This window comes from Thamnophis sirtalis, unplaced genomic scaffold (assembly GCF_051295495.1).
Source record: "Thamnophis sirtalis isolate CommonGarterSnake01/CBP01778 unplaced genomic scaffold, rThaSir2_p1.2 scaffold_2, whole genome shotgun sequence".
NCBI classification, from domain to species: Eukaryota; Metazoa; Chordata; class Lepidosauria; order Squamata; family Natricidae; genus Thamnophis; species Thamnophis sirtalis.
In genome coordinates this window covers 148,406,398-148,428,563 of record NW_028261382.1, presented here as the reverse complement: position 1 = coordinate 148,428,563, position 22,166 = coordinate 148,406,398, and the positions used below count along the sequence as shown (strand labels likewise).

At 41.7% G+C, this 22,166-nt stretch overlaps 1 protein-coding gene across 1 annotated transcript in view; it reads left to right on the top strand.

Moving 5' to 3' along the window:
- TAF4B (TATA-box binding protein associated factor 4b) overlaps window positions 1-22,166 on the top strand; it is a 95,954-nt gene that overhangs the window by 5,703 nt on the left and 68,085 nt on the right. The window contains exons 2-7 of the mRNA XM_087707151.1: window positions 5,356-5,504; window positions 6,426-6,530; window positions 9,950-10,108; window positions 10,190-10,312; window positions 14,136-14,225; window positions 21,154-21,825. Of these exons, the coding sequence (XP_087563277.1) occupies window positions 5,356-5,504; window positions 6,426-6,530; window positions 9,950-10,108; window positions 10,190-10,312; window positions 14,136-14,225; window positions 21,154-21,825 (1,298 nt within the window). The remainder of the gene's footprint in view (window positions 1-5,355; window positions 5,505-6,425; window positions 6,531-9,949; window positions 10,109-10,189; window positions 10,313-14,135; window positions 14,226-21,153; window positions 21,826-22,166) is intronic.

The following is a 22,166-nucleotide window of genomic DNA, read 5'->3' as shown; positions in this document are numbered from 1 at the left end:
GTCATGGTTGTCCCAAAGGTTCTTTTTCAGAGGCAACTGGACTTTCTTGTTTTTCTTTGAAGACATTTCGCTTCTTCATCTAAGAAGCTTCTTCAGCTCTGACTGGATGGTGAGGAATGGAAGGAGTCTGCATATACCATGTTACTTAATTTTATTGAGGATACACATAAACCTCCAAGTGGCTTCAACGACTGGTTCCACCACAAAACCGCAGTCGACTAAAGCACGCTCGACGAAACCGCGTACCTGACGTCATCACAGCGTGACAAAAAAAGCACGCTGTGAGCGGTAAAGCTAAAATTAACGCGTAAACCTAAACCTAACCCCCCCAAACCTAACCCTAAACCTAACCCTTAACCTAACCCTAAACCTAACGCTAACCCTTAACCTAACCCTAAACCTAACCCTAACGCTTAACGTAACCCTAAGCCTAACCCTTAACCTAACCCTAAACCTAAACCTAACCCTAACGCTTAACGTAACCCTAAGCCTAACCCTTAACCTAACCCTAAACCTAACCCTAAACCTAACCCTTACCTTTACGTGAATTGGCTTGCTTTAAAAGCGCTTTTTAAAGCGCACTTTTTTCTCCGCGGTCGTTGTCGCGCTGCTGCTGATGTCAGCGACGCACTTTAATCGGGCGCGCTTTAGTGGACCGCGGTTTTGTCGTGCCACGCTTTTAAAAGCACCTTTGGGACTTTGGGCATGTCAGCACCAGGGAAATCAGAAGATTCAGGCAGTTCAAATGTGTACAAAGATTTATTGTAAGCTTAAGCTGTCTACAAGAATCTGAACTACTAACAGTCAAGGGAAATTAGCGGAAGTTAAGAATATACAGGAATTCTAGGTGGGCTGGACTTGGAGCTCTTGTGAGTGCGAAAGCATTCGTGACTGATGACGCATTTCACTCCTTCCTCAGGCTCAGCCTAGTCATCTACACCTTATAAAATATAACAATAAAAACAAACTATGCATCCATTAGAACAGGAACGTCAAACTCATGTTGTCATAGCATTGTTACATGACCTATCACGACTTTTTCCCCTTTCACTAAACCAGGCGTTGCCAGTGTGTGACACATCCAACCTGTGGGGCATGAGTTTGATAGCCCTACCTTAGAAGAAAAACATTTGGTAGAATGCAACCATATACTAATACAAAGAGTCTGTCTCTCACTCTGACCCAACATTTGAGGGAAGAGCAAGACCATGGGAAAGCTACAGGTAATCAGTGCTTAACAGCAGTATTTGGGACTGGTAATTCCATTAGTAAGCGATTTGGTCATAAAATGCAATGTCATTTGATTGGACAAGTTATTTACTGCCCATCTCAACCACAAGTTGACTCTGGGTAGCTTACAATGTTAAAAAGAATAAAACAATGCAACAATACGTATACAACAAAGTAAACACTATAAAAATACAACTAAAGTTAAAAGATGGAGGACGGAGTAGGCTGAGCAGGGGTGAGATAGGATCTGTTATTAACTTGTCAGCCACTCCCAGTATGACCTTTGGAGCCCCAGGCCAACTGGGAGAGCTAAATCTTCAAGCCCTTGTGGAAGTAGGAGGGTTGGAGCCAACCACATTCCTTGGGAGAAGATGTCACAAAGAACAGGAGCAAATTGTTAAGCAAATGGTTATTAGGCATGATGTCATGTGAGTGCCATTTTGCATCTTCCTGCAGGCTTCCCCAGTGACTTTACTTGCTGGAAGCCAGCAGTGAAGGACACAAATGAGGACCCAGACTGTGGGGGCGATATGCTGACTCTGTAAACTGCTTAGAGAGGGCTGAAAGCCCTATGAAGCGGTATATAAGTCCAACTGCTATTGCTATTGCTATCATGGGACTGTGGGACACTGCAGATGTCACAATTATGAGCTGGTTAGCAAACATCCAAATTGTGATCACATGACTGTGGGAAAGTTGCAATGGCCGCCACTACAACTCTCAGTCATAAATCTTGTTCAGTGCCATCTTAACTGTGAACGGTCACTCTTGCTGAACAAGTGGTCATTAAAGAAGGACTACCTTGCATATGAAGCTCTAAAATGCCTAAAGCCTGTTCTGATCTCTTTTTCTGCCCTCCCACCCCCATTTTTCTTACAGAAAAAATACCTTGTAAAAATAATACAAATACTAAACAGTAGCTATAATTATATATGTATGGTTGTATTTGTAAACAAAACAAAATTTTCTCCAGTTATAGAGCTAACAAACTCTTGAAATACTTGAATGTTACATTGTATTTGTACCAGTAGGTGGCAGTGTTCTATAATCTGCAATTTGATACACAATATTAAAAGTTATTTCTCAACCTTGCATAAAGTTTACATTCCTTTGTCAGTAGAAGACAAATAGGAAAAACATACCTTATATCATAGCTTATGAAGATCTTTATAACATTTAACACAGAATTACACCCTGGTATAACATTCACTATACCACATTTGCAGAATAGAGCTTGTTTTCAAGTTTATTATAATCAAAAGCATTTGAACAATTTCCTTAGGAATAGTGTTTGGATTCTTTTGTTCAGGGTTTCTTTCTTGTTAATAGTTTTTGTTAAACATTTTCACATAAGTATAAAATAAACATGAAACTATATATAGTGAAAAAGACAGAAAAGATAAAAGAAGTAGAAGAGAGAGTGCAAGTAGGTATTAAGAAGCAATTTTCAAACTTGAAGCAGTTACAAACAAATTCATTATCTGTCCTAACTCTTTAAAGTTGCAATTTGCTTTGCTTTTCCCCATACTCAACTTATTTTAATTAGCAAATCTGTAAATCATCAGATGCATGTTTTTCCATTTTCAGCCCAGAAGTTTCCAGTCTTTTATAAAAGTAATTCCTGTTACTGATCCAACAGGTCATTTTCACTGTTACTGCATGTTCTGCCATCTTCATGGTGCTCCATTATGGATATTTCAGTATTTTTCCACCTTTATGCTTATAATAGTTCTGCTGCAGTTACCATATACAATATCAGTCTCCAGTACATTTACTCTAACTGGCTATCCATAAATCCTAATAGGAATAATTATGGTATCAATATTGCTCTTTAAAATTCTTTGTATAATTGTATATATTTGAATCCGGTATTATTTTGCTTTTTTGCAAGCCCTTCCACCATAACTTATTTTCAGTAGTGATTAGAAGTACTTTTATGTATCTTTGATAATGTCTGATCATGTGCCATCATATCATTTAATAAAAGTTCCTTCTTAAATTGTAATGCAATGTGGATTTCAGTGTTTTTATCCACATTATTTCCCATTTGTATGTTACAGCCAAAATTATAACCCATTTTATCATGCGTCCCATCACATATTCTGTTTCTTTTCGGGCAGTCCTCTGACTCTTATTGCACACGCTTTTCTGTTATAATTTATCATTATAAGTTGTGTTTGAGTATCTCTAATCTCTTGTTGTAATGCTTGGATATTGGAAGTCAAATTAGAATTAGCCTCTTCCAAGGTTTCCAGTTTAGTCTCCATTTCTTCGATATAATCTGTCATAGTAGACGTAACTTCAAACATATCCACCTTTATTTGGGCAATTTTAGTCTGTATTTTATCGCATAAATCCAGCACAAATTCTTTGATTTCTTGTTTAAAGTCATTGAGTATTTGAAAAAAAAGCTCCTGTGTCAAGGAATCTCCAGTAGGGGGTGTAGGAGGCAAAGGCAGCGATTTACTAACAAGTTCTTTAAGCACATGCGGGGGGGATTTTTTTGCCTGCTTAGACCTGGGAGGCATTATAGATAAAAGCTGAGAATAAACGGATAAACAGTGTCTTCGCCTGGTCAGTTCTCAATAAATTATTTGTAGATTTTGCTTGTTAATGAGTAGCAATCTCCGGGGAGATAAAGCCAGTTAATTACGTCATCAATCACCAACACAGTAAAAACGCCATTTTGAAGTCCAGTTGAACAAAGAAGTTTCAAAGGAAAACCAAGGCTGGTGTTTAGATAGTTATAAAAAAAAAACATCACAGGAGTAAGACCCGCTCGTGTTAGCCTTAAGTTGCTTTAAGCAATTTATCATTGTCCTGAGGGGGGGGGGACGCCTGTCTAGGGCTGCAAAAAGGCAGCTGCGAGGATCTGGCTGGAGATAAGAGCTCAGTTACGCTGGATCTCTTCTCCGTTCGCAGCCCCCCCAAAAAAGAAAGGGGGCTGTGAACTACGAATAAATCCTAGCACCTGAGCTTCTGCCTGCCCCTTTCTGCCAGAAAGGGGTGATATCTATTGATCTTAATTAGATATACAGACCAGAACTCTGAGAGGGGCTCCGTTGAGCTCCTTCGGCGATAGGCTCCTCCCCCAGGAAGCCACATATTCTGTTTCAAATCTCTGCAAAAGTTTATACATTTTAGCAATAATATGTTTATCGTTTATAGATACCGGTAATACAATTTCAAATTCTGTTTTATGTTCAATCCCAGTCTCTTTTTTACTTACATTAAATGTCTCTTAATTATTTAGATGAAAACCATTGAAAATTAAATCTTTTTGCAGTCAGTTGTTCTTTTGATTTCATCTTAAGTTCTCCATCTTCTTGTACTAACAACTTTTGATATGTTAACAATTTGTCTTTTCCCATTGTTTCTTTTTCTTATAAAATGCTTATTGTGCTCAAACCTTTAAGGTATTTTTGAGCATAGCCTGGGTTTATCTATATACCATACTCTTAAAATTGCACTGTTTTCCCCCCACTTAGTATATAGTATGTGAAATTACATTTGACAAGGAAAAGATAGATTCCATTTCCACCATCCTCCCCCCATTGCAATATCCCAATTGATCTATACTATTCAGTAAACTATTAATGTAAATTAATGTAAAAGTAACTGTGTGTTTTGAGTACAGCATAGGCTACCTTTTTAAATCTGTTCTAGTGTCAATAAAGGCCAACATTCATATATGAACCATTTTTATGTTGCATTAAAATTAGAAATAACCCGAGTTGACAAGCTTGATTATACTTAAAGTATCTTGGGACTTTTCTAACTGTGAAGAACTGTGAGCAAATTAATTCTGAATGTGCTTGTTGCTTAAATATGCTTGATGGTTTTTTTGTGAAGTGAAAATATTAGGCACATTTATAGTAACTAGCTGTGAATCTGCAAAAAGTGTAGTCATCTATAATTTTAAAAGGCTCCTAGAGAAATATGCTGCACTATTGCACAGAAGTACTAAAATATTGGAATATTTCCTATCTTAACATAACTTCTGGCCTAAATACAATAAAGGATGGTATTTCTTTCACTTTGTTTACATTTCCCTAAGCTCAAAATAATTATTCGTTATTTGGTAAGGATGAATAGTGGGAGATCTGACATTGTTTTCTCTTGCAGGAATGATTCTAGTCAGAAGTAATACCGGTCAATTAATGTTGATATCACAACAAGCATTATTAGAAGCTCAGAGTCAGACCTCAAATAATACCAGTGTAAAATGCTCAATACCTCCAACTGCAACTACCATCAAAATTCAGCCTGAACAGGTAATCCCATACCAGGAATTATTTTAATGTTCCTGCTGTTCTTGGTGCCTATAAGAATTAGATAATATGAGTTTAGGTTTCGTCAGTATGACTCCTAACAGTGTCCATCGGTCTTCCTATTCTGATTGTATACGTATTCCTTTAAAATAAGAAAAATGACAATCAGTTTTTGCCATTATTGACCTTTACAGAAATGTTTTAGACTCTCATATTGAGTCCATAAATATCCTTAGAGAATAAAGAGAACTGTTCAAAAAATGCTTTATTTGAAAATTGACCTAGCGCTCCAAATGTGATTAAGCAGTGGGAATCAATTTTCCCAGCTTGAGCAGTGGTAAATTGGTGTGTTGTGGCTGCCTACATCCTCCATAGCAGCCTAGAATACTTTCAAAATATGTGTGTCCCCCCTCCCCCCACAAATTGCTAGTTTTTTTGCTGTTATAGTGCATCTTTGTGGATATGGAATTGCAAGGCCCTTAGAATTAATCTGATGTAGGATTTCTTTTGCTTTTGAATTGAATTGAATTGAATTGGTAGTACAATTTGTCTATAAGTAAGAAAGTGCAACAGAAGCATTTTTTCACAGTTACTGCCACTGTTAACTGTTTTCATATGATAAATATTTGCAGTTTTAAAAATATTTTCTTGCATATAAGGCAGCATGAATGTGTATTTGAATAATCAGTCATAAATGCAACTTAATTCTGCTCTAACCTTTTATATTTACCCCGAGTGCTATAGCATTTGTAATAACAGTCAAAGACGTTTACAACTTACACAAAAATAGAAAAATTCTGTGTATAGGGGCATTTGTATGCCAAAGCAGATAATCTATTTACAGTTAGTAAGGAACTTTCATTGACTACTAGCTGGAAAGTGATTTTTTCCCCCATTACATCTGTTTCTTTATTTTATTGAAAGAGTTCTGGAACTCAGGTACTTAAAGTACTAACGGCTCCTGTTAAAACACTGGCTTGGGCAACTCATTCTATTACTTCTACTGTTAAGAAGCCTGCTGTAATTCAGGTATGATTTGCATTCTGTTTTCTGGTATTTAGTTTTTTAGCTAACATTTTTATTATAGTGGTTTACAAATCTAAAAAAAACCCCTGTGGTTTTAAAATATAGCTGTTCCAGGTTAATTTTAGACCTGCATGCCAAATGTGTCTTTCTACACTGCAAACAGCCTATATAAATTATTTCTGATCAATATTGCTGAACACTATAGGAAGTAGCAATTCTAAGTTTCTAGTGAGATGTGCAGCAATAAGATGATCAACCTCATCATGTGTTATAGATCTGTGATTGCAAACCTATGGCATGTGTGTCAGAAGTGGCACTCAGAGCCCTCTCTGTGGGCACATGCGCCATCGCCAGCTGGTCTTCTGGTTCCCAGCATGCACATGCGTGCCAGCCAGCTGGTCTTTGCGGGCTCCAGAATGCTGGGAAATGGCCTGAAATCCAGCCAAAAAACAGGCATGTGTGCGCTGGCCAGCTGGTCTTCGGGTTTCCGGTGCTCCAGCACGCACATACGTGTGCCAGAAACCCTAAGACTGGCTGGCGCACGCATACACACCAATGTTCCCTCTAAGCTGCATGGCTGCGCAGCCGCGCACATAACAAGAAAACTCTGCAAAGCAGTTTCCAACTGCTGCGCAGTGTTTTTTAATGTCTTACAATATGACTTAAAATATTCCCCCTCCCTCCCTCCTCTCTCTGCACCAAACTCTCTCCTCCAGCAGGTGAAGTCAAGGAAGACTCTGCCCAGAGACCAATGACGCTGCCGAAGGTAGAATTCCCATTGGTCCTCTGGGGCTTCGTCGGTTCCTGGGGAAACACGATTCACTGGTTGTAACCTGCATTTCTCTGCACATCCCGCATTTCTCAGGCATTGCGTTGTCTGAAGTCCCGTTCTGGGCTCAGCAGCCTTTCTGCGATCCCTTCGCTTTGCGGAGAGAAGGAAGCAGCGTGGAGTTGGACTGCCTGAGCCAAAGGGGTCCATGGGATCTTGAGACTTGATTTTTGAGCAGTACCAATCCATTTCACTCTTTCCTTTCCCTTTCTGTCCTTCTTCTATCTTCCTTTCCTTTTCCTTTTCTTTCTCTCTTCCTTTCCTTTCTCTTTTCCTTTCCTTTCCTTATTTCCTTTCCCTTCTTTTTTTCTTTTCCCTTCCCTTTTCCTCCCTTCTTCATCATTTTCTTTTCTTCTCTCCTATTTCCTTTCCTTTCCCTCCCACTCCCTTCCCTTCCTTCCTGGCGTCTGATGGAGAGGACTCTTTTCCTCCTTGCCCCCCTCCCCAACATCTGCTCTGATGGCAATTATTGCTAAAAAAAAAATCAGATGCTCAGGCATGAAAATGTGCCGCTCAAACACTATACTTTTCTGCACACACTAAAAAAAATTAGAGGGAACATTGATGCACGCCGGTCAGCTGGTCTGTGGGTTTCCGGTGCATGCACATTCCACTTTGGGCACTCAGTGCTGAAAAGGTTCACCATCATTGTTATAGATTCTCTGCTTCTCAGAGCTAATAAAAATTTGTAACTTGTTTTGTAGTAACCATGGCTTTAGGTGTCCTGTCTTTATATTTGTCTTTGATCTGAGCAAAATGAAACTGGCTCCTTCTTGCTTGCTATAAGAATTGGATAACCCAGAAGTAAGAAGGCCCTTGCTTTCTTCTGCCTGGAGTCCTTTTACAAGGCATCAGACTGCTAGTCAACCTCCTTCTAGAATAATAAAGTAAGCATTTAGCATGATATGGATGCTATGCAAGGATTGAATCAAATAAGGGGATACAATTTGGGAAGCGAGGAATCAATAGCACAATCGGCCACTTAAGTCATGTCTAGCTATGGTTTCTTGCTGACCGTCAGTGTGAATCAGTATCTCAGGTGCCTTTGCAGTGGCCGCCCTGTTAACTTAGTAATTTTGTGAATTGAAAAAAAAGAAAAGCAAAACTTTTCTTTTGTTAGCTCGATTACCCTATGGTGATATGATTGTGCCCATAAGATGTAAAAGTTGAGAAAAGACCAAGACGCTGTATGGAGTCATTTGGCAACCAATCCTGCCTTCTGTCTCTTACATACAAAGGCCAAGATGTGAGACATTAATCATCAATTATTTCCCTCTTTGGGCTTGAATAATGCACAGAGTTTTGATATAGACAAAGATATGATAAAGCATGGGTACAGATTGTAGCAAAAATTCTCTAGTTGAATTCAGTTTAACCCAGGGGCTATGTTTAGGTAATTGTACTTCCCTTAACCAGATCGTATCTTTGCATGCCATGCAAATGAGCTTTCTGTATGAAAGTCTGGAAAAGGAGTTGCCCAGAGAAAAAAAACAGATAGGGCAAAGAAACTTGGATGTAGAAAAGAAAAGCTAATGTTAGTCGTTTTCTTCCTTTTCTTTTAGAACTCATCCAAAAAAAATTAAAACAAAATATCATCTAATAAAATCTTTAAAAAAACAATATTACTATCCAAATAACATAAATTAGTCCTGTAAAAAGACTGACTTAAACATCAATCTAGTATCCTCAACTTAGTTTTAATTAATGTGTGTCAGAATTAGTGAGGTTGTAACCATTGCTAAATGCAGAAAGAAGGAGTCTTCTGAATCTTTCCCAGGGTGATAACGAAGCTTCGTTACTCTTGCAGAGTACAAATAGTCCTCAACAGTCCAACCCAAAACTTCTATTGCAAACAAGACAGGTTTTTAAAATTCTTTTTTATTTTTTAAAACAAATAATACAAAAAGTACGTATACATCTGAATACAAAAAAAGAAAGAAAAAAGGGGAAAAACACATATTACAGTGCACCCCCATCCCCTGGATACCCCCCTTCATCTATAACAACTAAAAGATATACAGTATATTCCAATTGTGCCCTTATACCCTCCAAATCAACATATATTGAGTAGGTTTATTCCTTTTGCCTTCCACGAACACTGATTATCCAAACAACACAGTTGTTAATGGATTTTTGCCCCACTTTACAACCTTTCTTGCCACAGTTGTTAAGTGAATCACTGCAGTTAAGTTAGTAACATGGTTGTTAAGTCAATCTGACGTCCCCATTGACTTTGCTTGTCAGAAGGTCACAAAAGCCCAGGAGACTTCACCGTCATAACTATGAGTCACTTGCCAAGCATCTGAATTTTGCTTTATGTGACCATGAGGAATGGTCGGAAGTCTGAAAAACAGTCATAAGTCACATTTTTCAGTGCCATTGTAAGTTTGAACGGTCACTAAACGAACTATTGTTGTCAAAGACTTCATGTAAACCCCTCTTGAATACCTAATTTAATATGTAGTTCTTTAAGAGGTCAGACATCAGTCAGAGGAAAATCCACTCTCATGGAAATAAGCTTTGTTACGCAGCAACATCTGCGTTCGTCCTGCCAGGAATGTTGCAAGTAACTTTTATGTTGAATGTCTTTCAGTCTATAGCATCACCAAATATTATAGGCTCAACAGCAAAGTCATTGATTGCTGGATCATCAGCAAAGCTTCCTCTTTCTGACTCTCCCATGATGGCTTTCACTTCAAAACCAGTTGCTGAAACAGATGACTCCAAAGTCACCCAGCCCTTCAGTTATACAGTAAGTACAAAATAGGCTAACGCTGCAGAAATAGTAATTTCCTAACCGTTTGATCTAAGTCTAAGTCTATTTTCTTGTCAGGAAATGCTGGAAAACGTGAAAAAGTGCAAAAACTTCCTTACAACACTAATAAAACTGGCCTCCAGTGGACCTCAAGCACCTCAGATGGGGCAGAATGTGAAGCATCTGGTTCAAAGGCTGTTGGTAAAAGCTCATCTGCAACTACCCCTCTCCTGATTCTGAATGTCTTTGCCCAGGAATGTTTCTGGTGGGACTTCATCTGTGTAGAAGGTTGCAGTTCGAAGCTGCTTGGTTGGAGTTTCCAAACTTCCTGCCCATTGTAACGTATCTGTTATCTTCTAGTCCAGAGATGTCAAACTCGGTCCGCAATCCAGATGCACCTTGCACTGGCCAATCCCCCATCCCCGTTTAAACGAAGGGGAGGGGTCACGATATGTCACATGATGACAACCTGACACTGTGAGTTTGACACCCCTGTTCTAGTCCTTACATGTGCAGTATCAAGCAGAGTTATATAATGTAGCCCTGTTGGCATCTTCATGGCCTCCAGGAGAAGCCATAAAGACATTACAGCCATGTTGTGTTTAATCATACTGTTATCACACAAATGAAATCAATTATTTGCTTGCAACATTTGTATCATTCATATAATGGTGTTGTATGTTGTCATTTCATCACAGAAAATCTCTGTTTATTTGGGCAGTGTTGAGTCACTGCTCAAAGAAAGAGCAACTGGTCCCTAATCTTGCAGCTCAATACTTCTCAACTATAGCAATAGGAGTTAGACTTATATACCGCTTCATAGGGCTTTCAGCCCTCTCTAAGCGGTTTACAGAGTCAGCATATCGCCCCCAACAATCTGGGTCCTCATTTTACCCACCTCGGAAGGGTGGAAGGCTGAGTCAACCCTGAGCCGGTTAGATTTGAACAGCCGAACTGCTGAACTGCAGTCAGCTGAAGTAGCCTGCAGTGCTGCATTTAACCACTACGCCACCTCGGCTCTATAACTGACACTAGCTGTGAAAGCTTACACGAGTACCGTATTTTTCACAGTATCTCTCTCTCTCACACACACACACACACACACACAAAAAAGGGTGAAAATTTGGGTGCATCTTATACTCTAAATGTAGCCACGCCCACTTGCTGGCCCCCACCCTTTGGTCTCCAGGCGCTGTGTTTTAGATCTGTTCCAGGCGGCAGGGATATCGCCCCATGCATTTTTGGTCTCTATGCCTCGCGTTTTCAGCCTCTGAACGCTCTGTTTGAGACCCATTCAAGGCTGTGGGGATTGCTTGAGCACATCGCCGTCAATCATCGCCACTGCTCATTGCATTTTCGGCCTTTGCGCATTGCATTTTAGGCCTCTGTGTGCCCCGTTTTTGGCCTCTGCATGTTGCGTTTTCAGGCTGTGATCGGCAGCGATGTGCTTTGGCGATCCCTGCAGCCTTAGAACGGGTCTCAAACAGAGGCTGAAAACACAAGGTGCAGAAGCCAAAATGGTAACCCAGAACAGCTGCTGCCTTGACTTACCACTTCCATGCTTCGCGTGCTTTACTCACTGGAACTCCCTGCGACGATCAACTCTGTTTTTGAAGCTGCATATCAGCTCCAATGAGGCTCATGTGCGCATGCTCACAACCAGCGAATTAATGTGTTGAAGCTGATCAGGCTGTTTGCTAAGGACTCTAGCCAGATGAATACCGATGGATGCTGGTGGGCAAAGGCAGAATTCCCCCCCCCCTTATTTTCCTCTCCCAAAACTAAGGTGCGTCTTATACTCCAGAATGTCTTGTGCTCCAAAAAATACAGTATGTTATGTACTTATTTTTGTGAACATTTATAGGGAGCTAATTTTATAAATAACTCTGGGAAGCTAACAACATCACATTATTAGAAGGAAGGGGTGGTTTTGCATCTATACACTAATTGCCTTCGGGTGCCATTTCTGTGGTTTACTTTCACTTCTGCTTGGGGAAGTCAAATCATATTAAAACTTAGCAGTTGCTTTCTGTGTGGGGGGGGGGGGGAGGATGTTTTTGCCATGTCCAACATTAGATTTGCTGCATGATAAGAGAAGAATTTACCTTAAATACAAAAACTTGCTCTTACACTTGCAAGTATGTTCAATAAGCTTGGACTATCATAATAGCTTAAAGCCTGGCTCTGCTATAAATTTGTGTCATTTTGTAAGATGATTCCAGAATAGAGACACTGTGTGAAATAACACCCTATGCTCACATTTTTATTCTATTATAGTGGGCCAGATTAAATACTGACTTTTAGTTCTAGTTATACCATATTTTTCAGAGTATAGGACGTACCTTTTTTCTCCGAAAAAAGAAGGTGAAAATCTGGGTGCGTCTCATACACTGAATTCAGCATTTTTGGCCTCCCGAAATGCCGCTCCCTTCACAAAAATGGATGTGCAGATGGTTTGGGAGGCCTGCAAAGTGATCCTAGGGGCTGGAGAGGGCAAAAACGAGTGGAAAATGCCCTGTTTTTTGTTCGTTTTTGCCCCCCTCCAGCCCCCAGGAGCACTTTATAAAGCTCCCAAAGCATATCCATGCCCAGTTTTTTGCAAAAAAACAGGCCCAGTTTTGCCATTTTTTGCTCGATTTTCCTGCCCCCCTCCATCCCCCAGGAGCACTTTTCAGGCCTCTCAAACTCTCTGCATGCCCCATTTTTAATTTTAAAAAATGAGGCGTGCAGAGGGTTTGGGAGGCCTACAGAGTGCAAAAACTTTTTTTAAAATTTACCTCTTCAAAATTTTGGTGTGTCTTATACCACCTTTATTATTTTTATAAATTCAAAAGTAAGTACAAACATACCTAATATCCCTTCCTCATCATATTTTTCCGCACAGCAGTAACCCTATGGGGTGAATTGGGTTAAGAGAGAGTGATTGACCCAAACTCACCCAGCTTGCTATCATTCATGGTATGATTTTAAATGTGGGAGTGAGAAAAAAAGGTACAAATAACATGCAAGGATGCAAAACTGTATAGATGGTCCTCGGTTTATGACCATAATGGCACCCAGAATTTCCATCATAAGCCATCATGATAAGTCAAGGCACCCACAGGACCAGATCCAATTTTATCACTTTGTAGCTTCATTAAGTGAATGCCATGTTCATTAAGCAAATCAATGTATTCCTATGGGTGTCTTTTTTTTTGCCAGAAACTGGCTGGAAAGGCTAGAAACCAACAAAAATATAGTAAATCATGGTCACCTTACTGCAGAATACTGCAACTGGCTGTAAAAGTGAACTGGTTGCCAAGTGCCAAAATGTGGCTATGTAAGTGCTGGGCTTTTGGGCAGCTGTTGGAACTCTAAAACCAAAGTAGCTTTTTTTATAAGTAGCTTTTTTAGTGGGTCTGTAGTAAATTTTAATAGCCACTAAGTGAGGACTGCCTGTAATTCTTAAATTTCAAACTCATAGTAAGTGCACTGCATGACCACATTAGGTAACCAGCTGTTTTTGCTATGATTGACACTACAATACCCGTACTTCTGCACCCTTAGGCACACTGGACCGAATGGAGGGTAAAATTGAGATCTCTGCAGAGTACCAGGTTGCCCATATCTGGTATATTTGTGTTTAGCCAAATGACAGTCTTTTTCAAGGTGCTTTTCTTATAAACATGTTTTATAAACAGCTTCTTTAAATTTTCCAGTTTCTTGAAACTAGTCGGGAAAATTTTCGTCTTTATATAACATTGTTAATAAGAGAAAATTGGTTTGAAGGAAAAGACCTTCAATATAAAAAAGATGTTATATTGAAAAGGTGTGTTGAAAATGAGCACATTATGGGATTAATTAGTACTGGAATGCAAGGGAATTGAGATTTCCTACTTGTAGGCATGTCTAGTGTGCTACAATTTATTATACAATTTATTTGTACCCATTTACTGTGTTCATATTTATGTTTATACTTATACCTGTTATCTTTTACATGTTTGACAAAGTAAATACACTAAACTAAATTTATTTTTTTACCTAGGAAGCTAAAATTGAGCCAGAAGAATTTACCAAAGAACTATATGTGGAACTAAAGTCTTCTCCGCAGCCAAATCTTGTTCCCTTTCTCAAGGTACATCTTAATGAATAATCTTGTTTCAGGTATCGAGTACTATGATGATGACAATGTCATTTGGAGTTGGGGCATCTGAAAGAACTTTTAGTGACAAGAAAATTTTGAAAACCTTTGCTAATGAAATTCCTCCCTTCCCTTCTGGGAGTTGAAGTCCACACATCTTAAAAGTGGCCAAGTTTGAGAAACACTGAGCTAATCCAAAGCCAAATTATCACTGAATGATTCAAAGAGACACACACTGTTTATTTAGGTGTTTGGAAGGAAGCTAGATAAAGACAAACCACTTTATAAACAATTTCCTTTCAGTTATATTCCTTTCAAATGAGTGCATTTCAGCATGAGTGGCTCTATCCATGAATCTGGAGATAAGGTGCAATGCTTAGCCAAAACCTTATGCCTAGTTATTAAATTTAGGACTGCTTAACGTTTAGCATGTTTTTGACACCATACACTTTTCCCTGTCCAATATATATTTTAAAACTTATTAATCTCTCCTGAGTAAATATCTGTAAGAAAAAGATCACATTTCCACCTTCCTGCACAGATGACAACAATCCTTAGTCTCGACTGAAGCTTATGTAATTGACTTCAACCCAATACGTGATTTTCCCAAACTCCTAGTTATCTAAAACTGTCAGCCTTTCTTCATTCAATAATCAGGAAAGAAAACCACCGGACTCCATTTTGTTGAAATCAAGTGTACTTTTACTAATTATAAATGCAAAGCTAAGCTAAGTCTGGTTAATTAGGCGCGAAAGCGAATAATATAATGTATAATTCATTCCCCTCCCCTTGGCATCCCCGTGCACAGTCCAATCATAATTCTCCCAAATGTCAGGTGTGAGATAACTTCGAAAGGCATCACCAGGATGGAATGCTGGACCGTTGGCCTTGGTGGGAAACATTCCTCCTCGACATGCGCAGTAAGGTGGACAGTTCAGCATCTAGAAACTTCCTCCAGCACAACAAAGATTCCCCTCCCAAATACCATGCCAACCCCTCCCCATTTCAATGGCAGCCAAAGCAGCAGCAAAGCAGAGGCTGACATCCGGGCCTCCTCCAGAAAAACGCGGTCAGACCTGCAGAAACGACAAAGCACAAACAAACAAACAAACAAACAAACAACAAAACACGAAAAGGGGAAAAAGGGAGAGGAAGAGACAGAGAAAAGAGAGAAGAGGGAAAAAAAATTCCAGTCAGGAAAGTGGCCAAATCAGGGCTTGTCAGGATAAGCAGAATAGAACTTGCGGAGTAACTGAGGGGCCCGAACATGGGACCCCTCCACCCATTCAGCGTGAGAGGGGGGAAAATGCTTCCAAGCCACCAGGTACTGGACACGATTCCGGCGTTTACAAGAGTCCAAAATCTCGCGAACCTCGAAATGTTCACTGTTGATCAAAAGCGGAGCAGGAGGTGCAGGAGCAGGCGGACGCAACGACGAAGTGCAGACAGGCTTTATGAGGTTAACATGAAAAACCGGGTAAACCTGCTTGAGGTGTTTAGGCAGCTGCAGGCGAACAGAAACAGGATTGATGATCTTGACAATGGGAAATGGGCCAACATACTTAGGCCCCAACTTCTTCGACTTTTGTGTAGTCTGAAGAAACGTGGTGGACAAATAAACTTGATCACCAACTTTGTAATCATACGGCTTAGTCTGCTTCTTATCAGCCTGTTTCTTATGGGCGCAATGCGCAGCGTCCAAAGTGCAGAGAGCTAAAGGCCAAACGCACCGAAGGCGATCACTCCACTCAGACAGAGACGATACTTGGGGCTGCTCACGAGGAACCTCAAGAATGGGCACAAAGTCCTGGCCAAACACCACACGGAAAGTGGTGAACCCAGTGCTGCTATGCACAGAGTTATTATAAGCCACCTCCGCGTGCAGCAACAAATCCACCCAATCATCTTGCTGGTAGTTGATGAAACAATGTAAATATTGTTCCAGAATTAGTCCTCTCACAAGCCCCATTAGTCTGAGGGTGGTGGGCGGAGCTTAAGCCCTGGACGGAGCCAATCCGCTTCAGAAACTCCTTCCAGAAAATGGAGGTGAACTGTACACCTCTGTCCGAAATGATGCGGTCGGGCACCCCATGTAAGCGGTAAATGTGGGAGATGAACATCTTGGCAAGAGTCTTAGCAGAAGGAATCTTGGAGCAAGGAATGAAATGGACTTGCTTGGAGAACAAGTTGGTAACAACCCAGATAACAGTGTGACCCTGACTCTCAGGAAGTTCAACGATGAAGTCCATAGAGATCTCCTTCCAAGGGGCGACAGGGCGAGCTACAGCCTGGAGCAGTCCTTGCGGTTTCCCCGGCGGGCGTTTAGCAGCAGCACAAATGGGACAACTGGCAACATAACGTTCAATGTCCTTTTTCAAAGAAGGCCAACAAAACTGTCTTTTGACGAGATGCAGCGTTTTAACGAAACCAAAATGTCCGGCCATTCGGGAATCATGAGCTCGCTGAAGAACAATTAATCGAAGAGACGCAGGAACGTAAAGCTTTGCCCCAATCCAGGGCAACCCATCCCTCATAGTACATTCAGTCACGTGCTGCTGGAACCAATCATCATCAGGGAGGGCTTTCTTGAGATCGGAAAGAAAGTCCTGGGACACCTCCACTTTAGAGTGTGCCTGATTCCTAGTAACAACTGGAGCAGTGAGGCTCGTCGTGGGAAAGACAGGCTGGACCACGCTGAGTTTAGAACAGTTGTACTGAGGAAGCCGGGATAAAGCATCAGCCATAAAAAATTTTCCCCCTGGAATGTATTTCAGGGTAAAATTAAAACGATTGAAATTTTTCCCCCCTGGAATGTATTTCAGGGTAAAATTAAAACGATTGAAATGCTGAGCCCAGCGCATCTGTTTAGGAGAAAGTCTCCTGGGAGTTCTCAAAGCTTCCAAATTTTTATGGTCAGTCCACACCTCGAACGGGGGTTTGGCACCTTCTAGAAAATGGCGCCAAGTGGTTAAAGCCCAACGAACAGCAAACGCCTCCTTCTCCCAAATGGCCCAACGTCTCTCCGTGTCAGTCAGCTTGCGAAAGGTGTATGCGCAGGGTTGTAAGTTACCTTGATTGTTGGCCTGAAGCAATACGGCCCCCACTGCCACGTCGCTGGCGTCAGCTTGAACCACAAAAGGTGTGTCCATGTCCGGGTGTTTGAGGACAGGTTCCTCGGCAAAAAGCCATTTTAATTTCTCAAAGGCAGTTTGACATTCCATGGTCCAATCCAACGGCTTGCTAGGCTTGGGTTTCGCCCCACCTTTGGACTTCAAAAGGTTAGTTATGGGAAGAGCTATCTTAGCAAAAGAGGGGATGAACTGGCGATAGAAATTGGCAAACCCCAAATTTTTTTGCAATTGCCTGCGTGTACGAGGGGTCTCCCACTCAGTGACTGCTTTGACTTTAGCGGGATCCATCTCAACACCTGCGTGTGAGATACGATAGCCCAGGTAGTCAACCTTCTCCTGATGGAATTCACATTTGGACAATTTGGCGTAAAGCTCCGCGGCCCGAAGTTTCTTTATCACGGTACGAACCAGCTTTACGTGTTCCTCACGTGTTTCCGTGTAAATGAGGATATCATCTAAATATATGATAACGCCTTTGTAAAGATGGTCATGTAACACCTCATTAATTAATTGCATGAAGACCGCAGGCGCCCCCTGTAGGCCAAACAGCATTACACGAAACTGGAAGCAGCCAAGGGGGCAGTTGAAAGCTGTTTTCCACTCGTCTCCCTCTTTAATACGGACTCTATAGTATGCTTCCCTCAAGTCCAGTTTAGTGAAAATGCGGCCCTTCCCCAGTTGGGCCAGCATGTCCTTCATCAGTGGTAATGGGTACAGGTTCTGAGCTGAGTTGCAGTTCAGGTTTTTGAAATTCACACATAATCTGAGGGAGCCATCTTTCTTTTCCCTGAATAGCACAGGAGCTGCCACCTTGGGCCTAGCCAGTTCAATAAAACCCCTTTCCAAATTTTTATCAATGAATCTTCTCATTTCCTCCATTTCCCTAGGGGACATTGAATATATTTGGGGCTTGGGAAGCTTCACCCCCGGCAAAATATTAATGGTGCAAGCAGTGGGTCTGTGGGGGGAGGGGAGTTTATCAGAAGATTTCTCACTAAAAACTCCCCTTAGATCCCAATATTCTTTCGGAATTTTCTCCTCCCCTTCGATCCTCTCCTGCCCCCTGGCTGTCAGTGTGGGGTTAGAATCAGCAGGATCTGGAGCCTCAACCTCCCGTTCAGGGGGTGTGTTAGTGCGAATACGTAACCACCCCTTTCTCCAGTTAATGTGAGGGTTCCACTTACGAAGCCAGGGGAGTCCCAAAATAAGGGGCCAATCCATTCCAGGTGCCACAATAAAAGTGATTAATTCCTGATGGGTCCCCATTGTCATCTCTAAGGGCTCAGTAGAAAAATGAGCAGGTTCCCCTCCTGCAATAGAACCATCAATTTGGCAAAAAACAATAGGGGTTTTCAAAGTCCTCAATTTTAAGCCAAGTTTTTCCACCATGTCAGGACTTATCATACAGCGAGAACAGCCCGAATCCAGGAGAGCTAAAAGGTTTTCAGCCGTGCTAGAAGGTGACACTCTTAGTTCAATTGGGATAAGCATGGGGCCCCTTTTGGAACTTACCCAGCGATGAGACTGGTCCTCATCTGATTCGTCAAACGAGCTGGAGCTAATGCCTCCCTCCTCCGGCTGGAAATGCTGGGGAACATTCTCAGCGGCACACGCAGCCTCTCCTTGCCTGGGGCCTTACTTGCTCTTCCCTCTCTTCGGGGAGGGGGTGGAGCGGTCTGAGCCAATTTTACGCGGCAATTCATGGCGCGATGGCCTTCCTTTCCGCAGCGGAAGCACGTGAAAGGCTTGGTTTTGCTGGTGAAACTCCCTTTCCCCTCACTTCTGGGGTGGAGGGGGGCTTTTGGAGCTGCTGGAGGGGATTTCTCTGCTTCTCCCTCTTTCATGCATTGAAGCCTGGCCAAATCCAACTCCACATCTGCCGCGTGTTCATACCAAGCAGTCACCCGGCGAGGAATGTGTCTGTTTACGCACTGCTGGTAATTTTTTTCATTCAATCCCTCAGCGAACTGATCCAACAAAGCGTCTTCTGACCACCCCCTCATATAGGCTGACAACTGTTGAAATTCCTGGACATAATCTGGCACCGATCTATTTCCCTGCTTCAGGGTCATAAATTTCAGGCGCCCGCATCTCTCGGTCAGCGGGTCATCAAACCTCCTCTTCATGGCTGCCATAAAGTCATTAAAATTCCTCAGGAGAGAGGGATTGCATTTGTGTAGGCTCACCATCCATTCGGCAGCTTTTTTTTCTAAGGACATTAACACCATTCATACTTTCATTTCATCAGTCTCTAATCAGGTCCATAGATTTCCATATAATTCCAGACCTGAATGATAAAAAATCCTAAAGTCTTAGGATCCCCATCGTATTTGACAGTTAAGGGAGGGACCTTTGCCATTCGGCGTCGCCTCCCCCCCCTACTCTTTGAGCGGCCCTAGCTGGAGGGGGGAGGCTGTTTCTGGGGTTTTTTGCGCTCAACCCCCCTCGGCTTCTTCACCCTCCCTTAACCTATGCATCGAGTACCTTTGCTCAAGATCTTCAGCTGGCTCCCTTTCCACTGCTCTTTCACGGCTCTTGCGTTCAGACAAAGCTTCCTCGAGGAGTTTCATGGCATGGGACAGCTTGTAATCCTCTTCCCCAGAGTCACCCCAATCCGCAGACTTTTTCTTTGGTCTCCTTCTCGTGAGTCCAGCATCCAACTCCTCCGACTCCTCTTTTTGTCCCACACCCAAAGTCCATCTTGGACAAACAACTGGCTCTTCCATCCTTAGCCCAGCCAGTCTTTCAGTTAAAGATGGTCCTGCCATCGCCCCTTCATTTTCTTCTTGATCACTCACATGCAAAGACATTTCTTCTTGTGAGGGCACCCCCCCTCTATAGGTTGTAGCTCCGGGTGGGGTGGAAATGAGACTTAGCTTATTGTCAGCCTTTCTTCATTCAATAATCAGGAAAGAAAACCACCGGACTCCATTTTGTTGAAATCAAGTGTACTTTTACTAATTATAAATGAACAGATGCAAAGCTAAGCTAAGTCTGGTTAATTAGGCGCGAAAGCGAATAATATAATGTATAATTCATTCCCTTCTCCTTGGCATCCCCGTGCACAGTCCAATCATAATTCTCCCAAATGTCAGGTGTGAGATAACTTCGAAAGTCATCACCAGGATGGAATGCTGGACCGTTGGCCTTGGCGGGAAACACTCCTCCTCAACATGCGCAGTAAGGTGGACAGTTCAGCGTCTAGAAACTTCCTCCAGCACAACAAAGATTCCCCTCCCAAATACCATGCCCCACGTTCCCCGTTTCAATGGCAGCCGAAGCAGCAGCTCTTATGTATGAGAGATGCAAAGAATATTTGGCTTGAGAAAACAACAGCCAAATGCTACTTTAAATTTGTAATATGTATGCGTAATTTAAAGTTGTAAAGGGTTTTACAAAAATTCTGACAATTATATTATTTCAAATTACTTTAGTAGTGTATTCTGTAGTAAAGTAATGGGAGCTCACTCCGTTACGTGGCGCTAGGGATTCGAATCACCAAACTGCCAACTTTACTGATTGACAAGCTCAGCGTCTTACCACTGAGCCACCGAGTCCTTATGAATGACTGTAGAGATGGAAAGGCAAAGAGTTTGATTCTTGGCAAGCTGTTTTGAATATCATTTAACATAAATTTCATAGATTAAGCAGGCCTTTCCAATTTAGTTATTGTATTGATGACTTTGGAAAATATTTGCTTCTGAAAGATATGCTAACGTACTATAGTGTGGCATGGGAACAGCAAAACATACTTGGTCTGATTGAGGTTTTTTGTCATCTTTCTTGCCTAGAAAAGTATACTCTCCTTACGGCAATTAATGCCTAATACAGAGACCTTTGTAGAACAATGTCTTCAGCAATCTGCCCCTCAAACAGCTTCTTCTACTTATTCCACTGCATCATCAACTTCTTCCACAGTTGCTGATGGCACTTTGGCCTCCTCTCAACCTGCAACATCAGTCCCCAGCTCTCCACTTCAAATATCTTCTCCACGGACATCCATTTTGGTACCCTGCACGACTACAAGAAGTGATTCTGTGTCTCTTCCACTTGTTGAGGCAGCTTGTGCTTTGGCTGCAGGAGCACTCTCTTACCAAGATGACAAGTCCATCCTCTCCACTGAACTGATTGGAGGAATCAATACCATGAAGGCCATACAGACAACTTCCACTACAGAGGAGACGGGAACAGTTTCTCTTCAGGTAGCAAAGCCAGACCCAACATTACCTTCAACTACTTTTACTACTAGTTCTATGAAGTCAGCCGCATCAGCTGGGATGTCGTCATTTGAAGTGGCAAAACTGCCCTTGGCTACTACAGCAACCTCTGCTACATCAGTAACCACAACTCTCCAATCTGTCCTGCCTATCACTGGGGCGCCAAGCGCTGTACGGGTTCCCCATCCCAATTCTGCCCTTCCCCAGCCAATTTGGAGTTCTCTGGCTGGAAAGGTAAAACAGTCGGTAAGTGAACTTGGCTTGATACTTCATCCACAATGTTTTGAAATGTGTATTGCAGAATCTGGACCTTTTGAATTGACTTATTCTGAGTAGTACAATTCAGTCAGCAATTCACATAAGCATCTGCAACAAGCCACCATGGTGAAAATTATGATGACATGCAGGCTGCCCTCATGTACTAGTGCCCTGACAAAAGTACATATGTAGTTTCGTCAGTCTATCCACCCTGGGGCATTTTATGAATTCTTTCCTCCTTCAGTGAAATTTATGAACACTTATAGCAGTTATATACTTGTTAGATACTGAAGGTCTTGTTATTGTGATGGGAAACAAATTTAATAAAT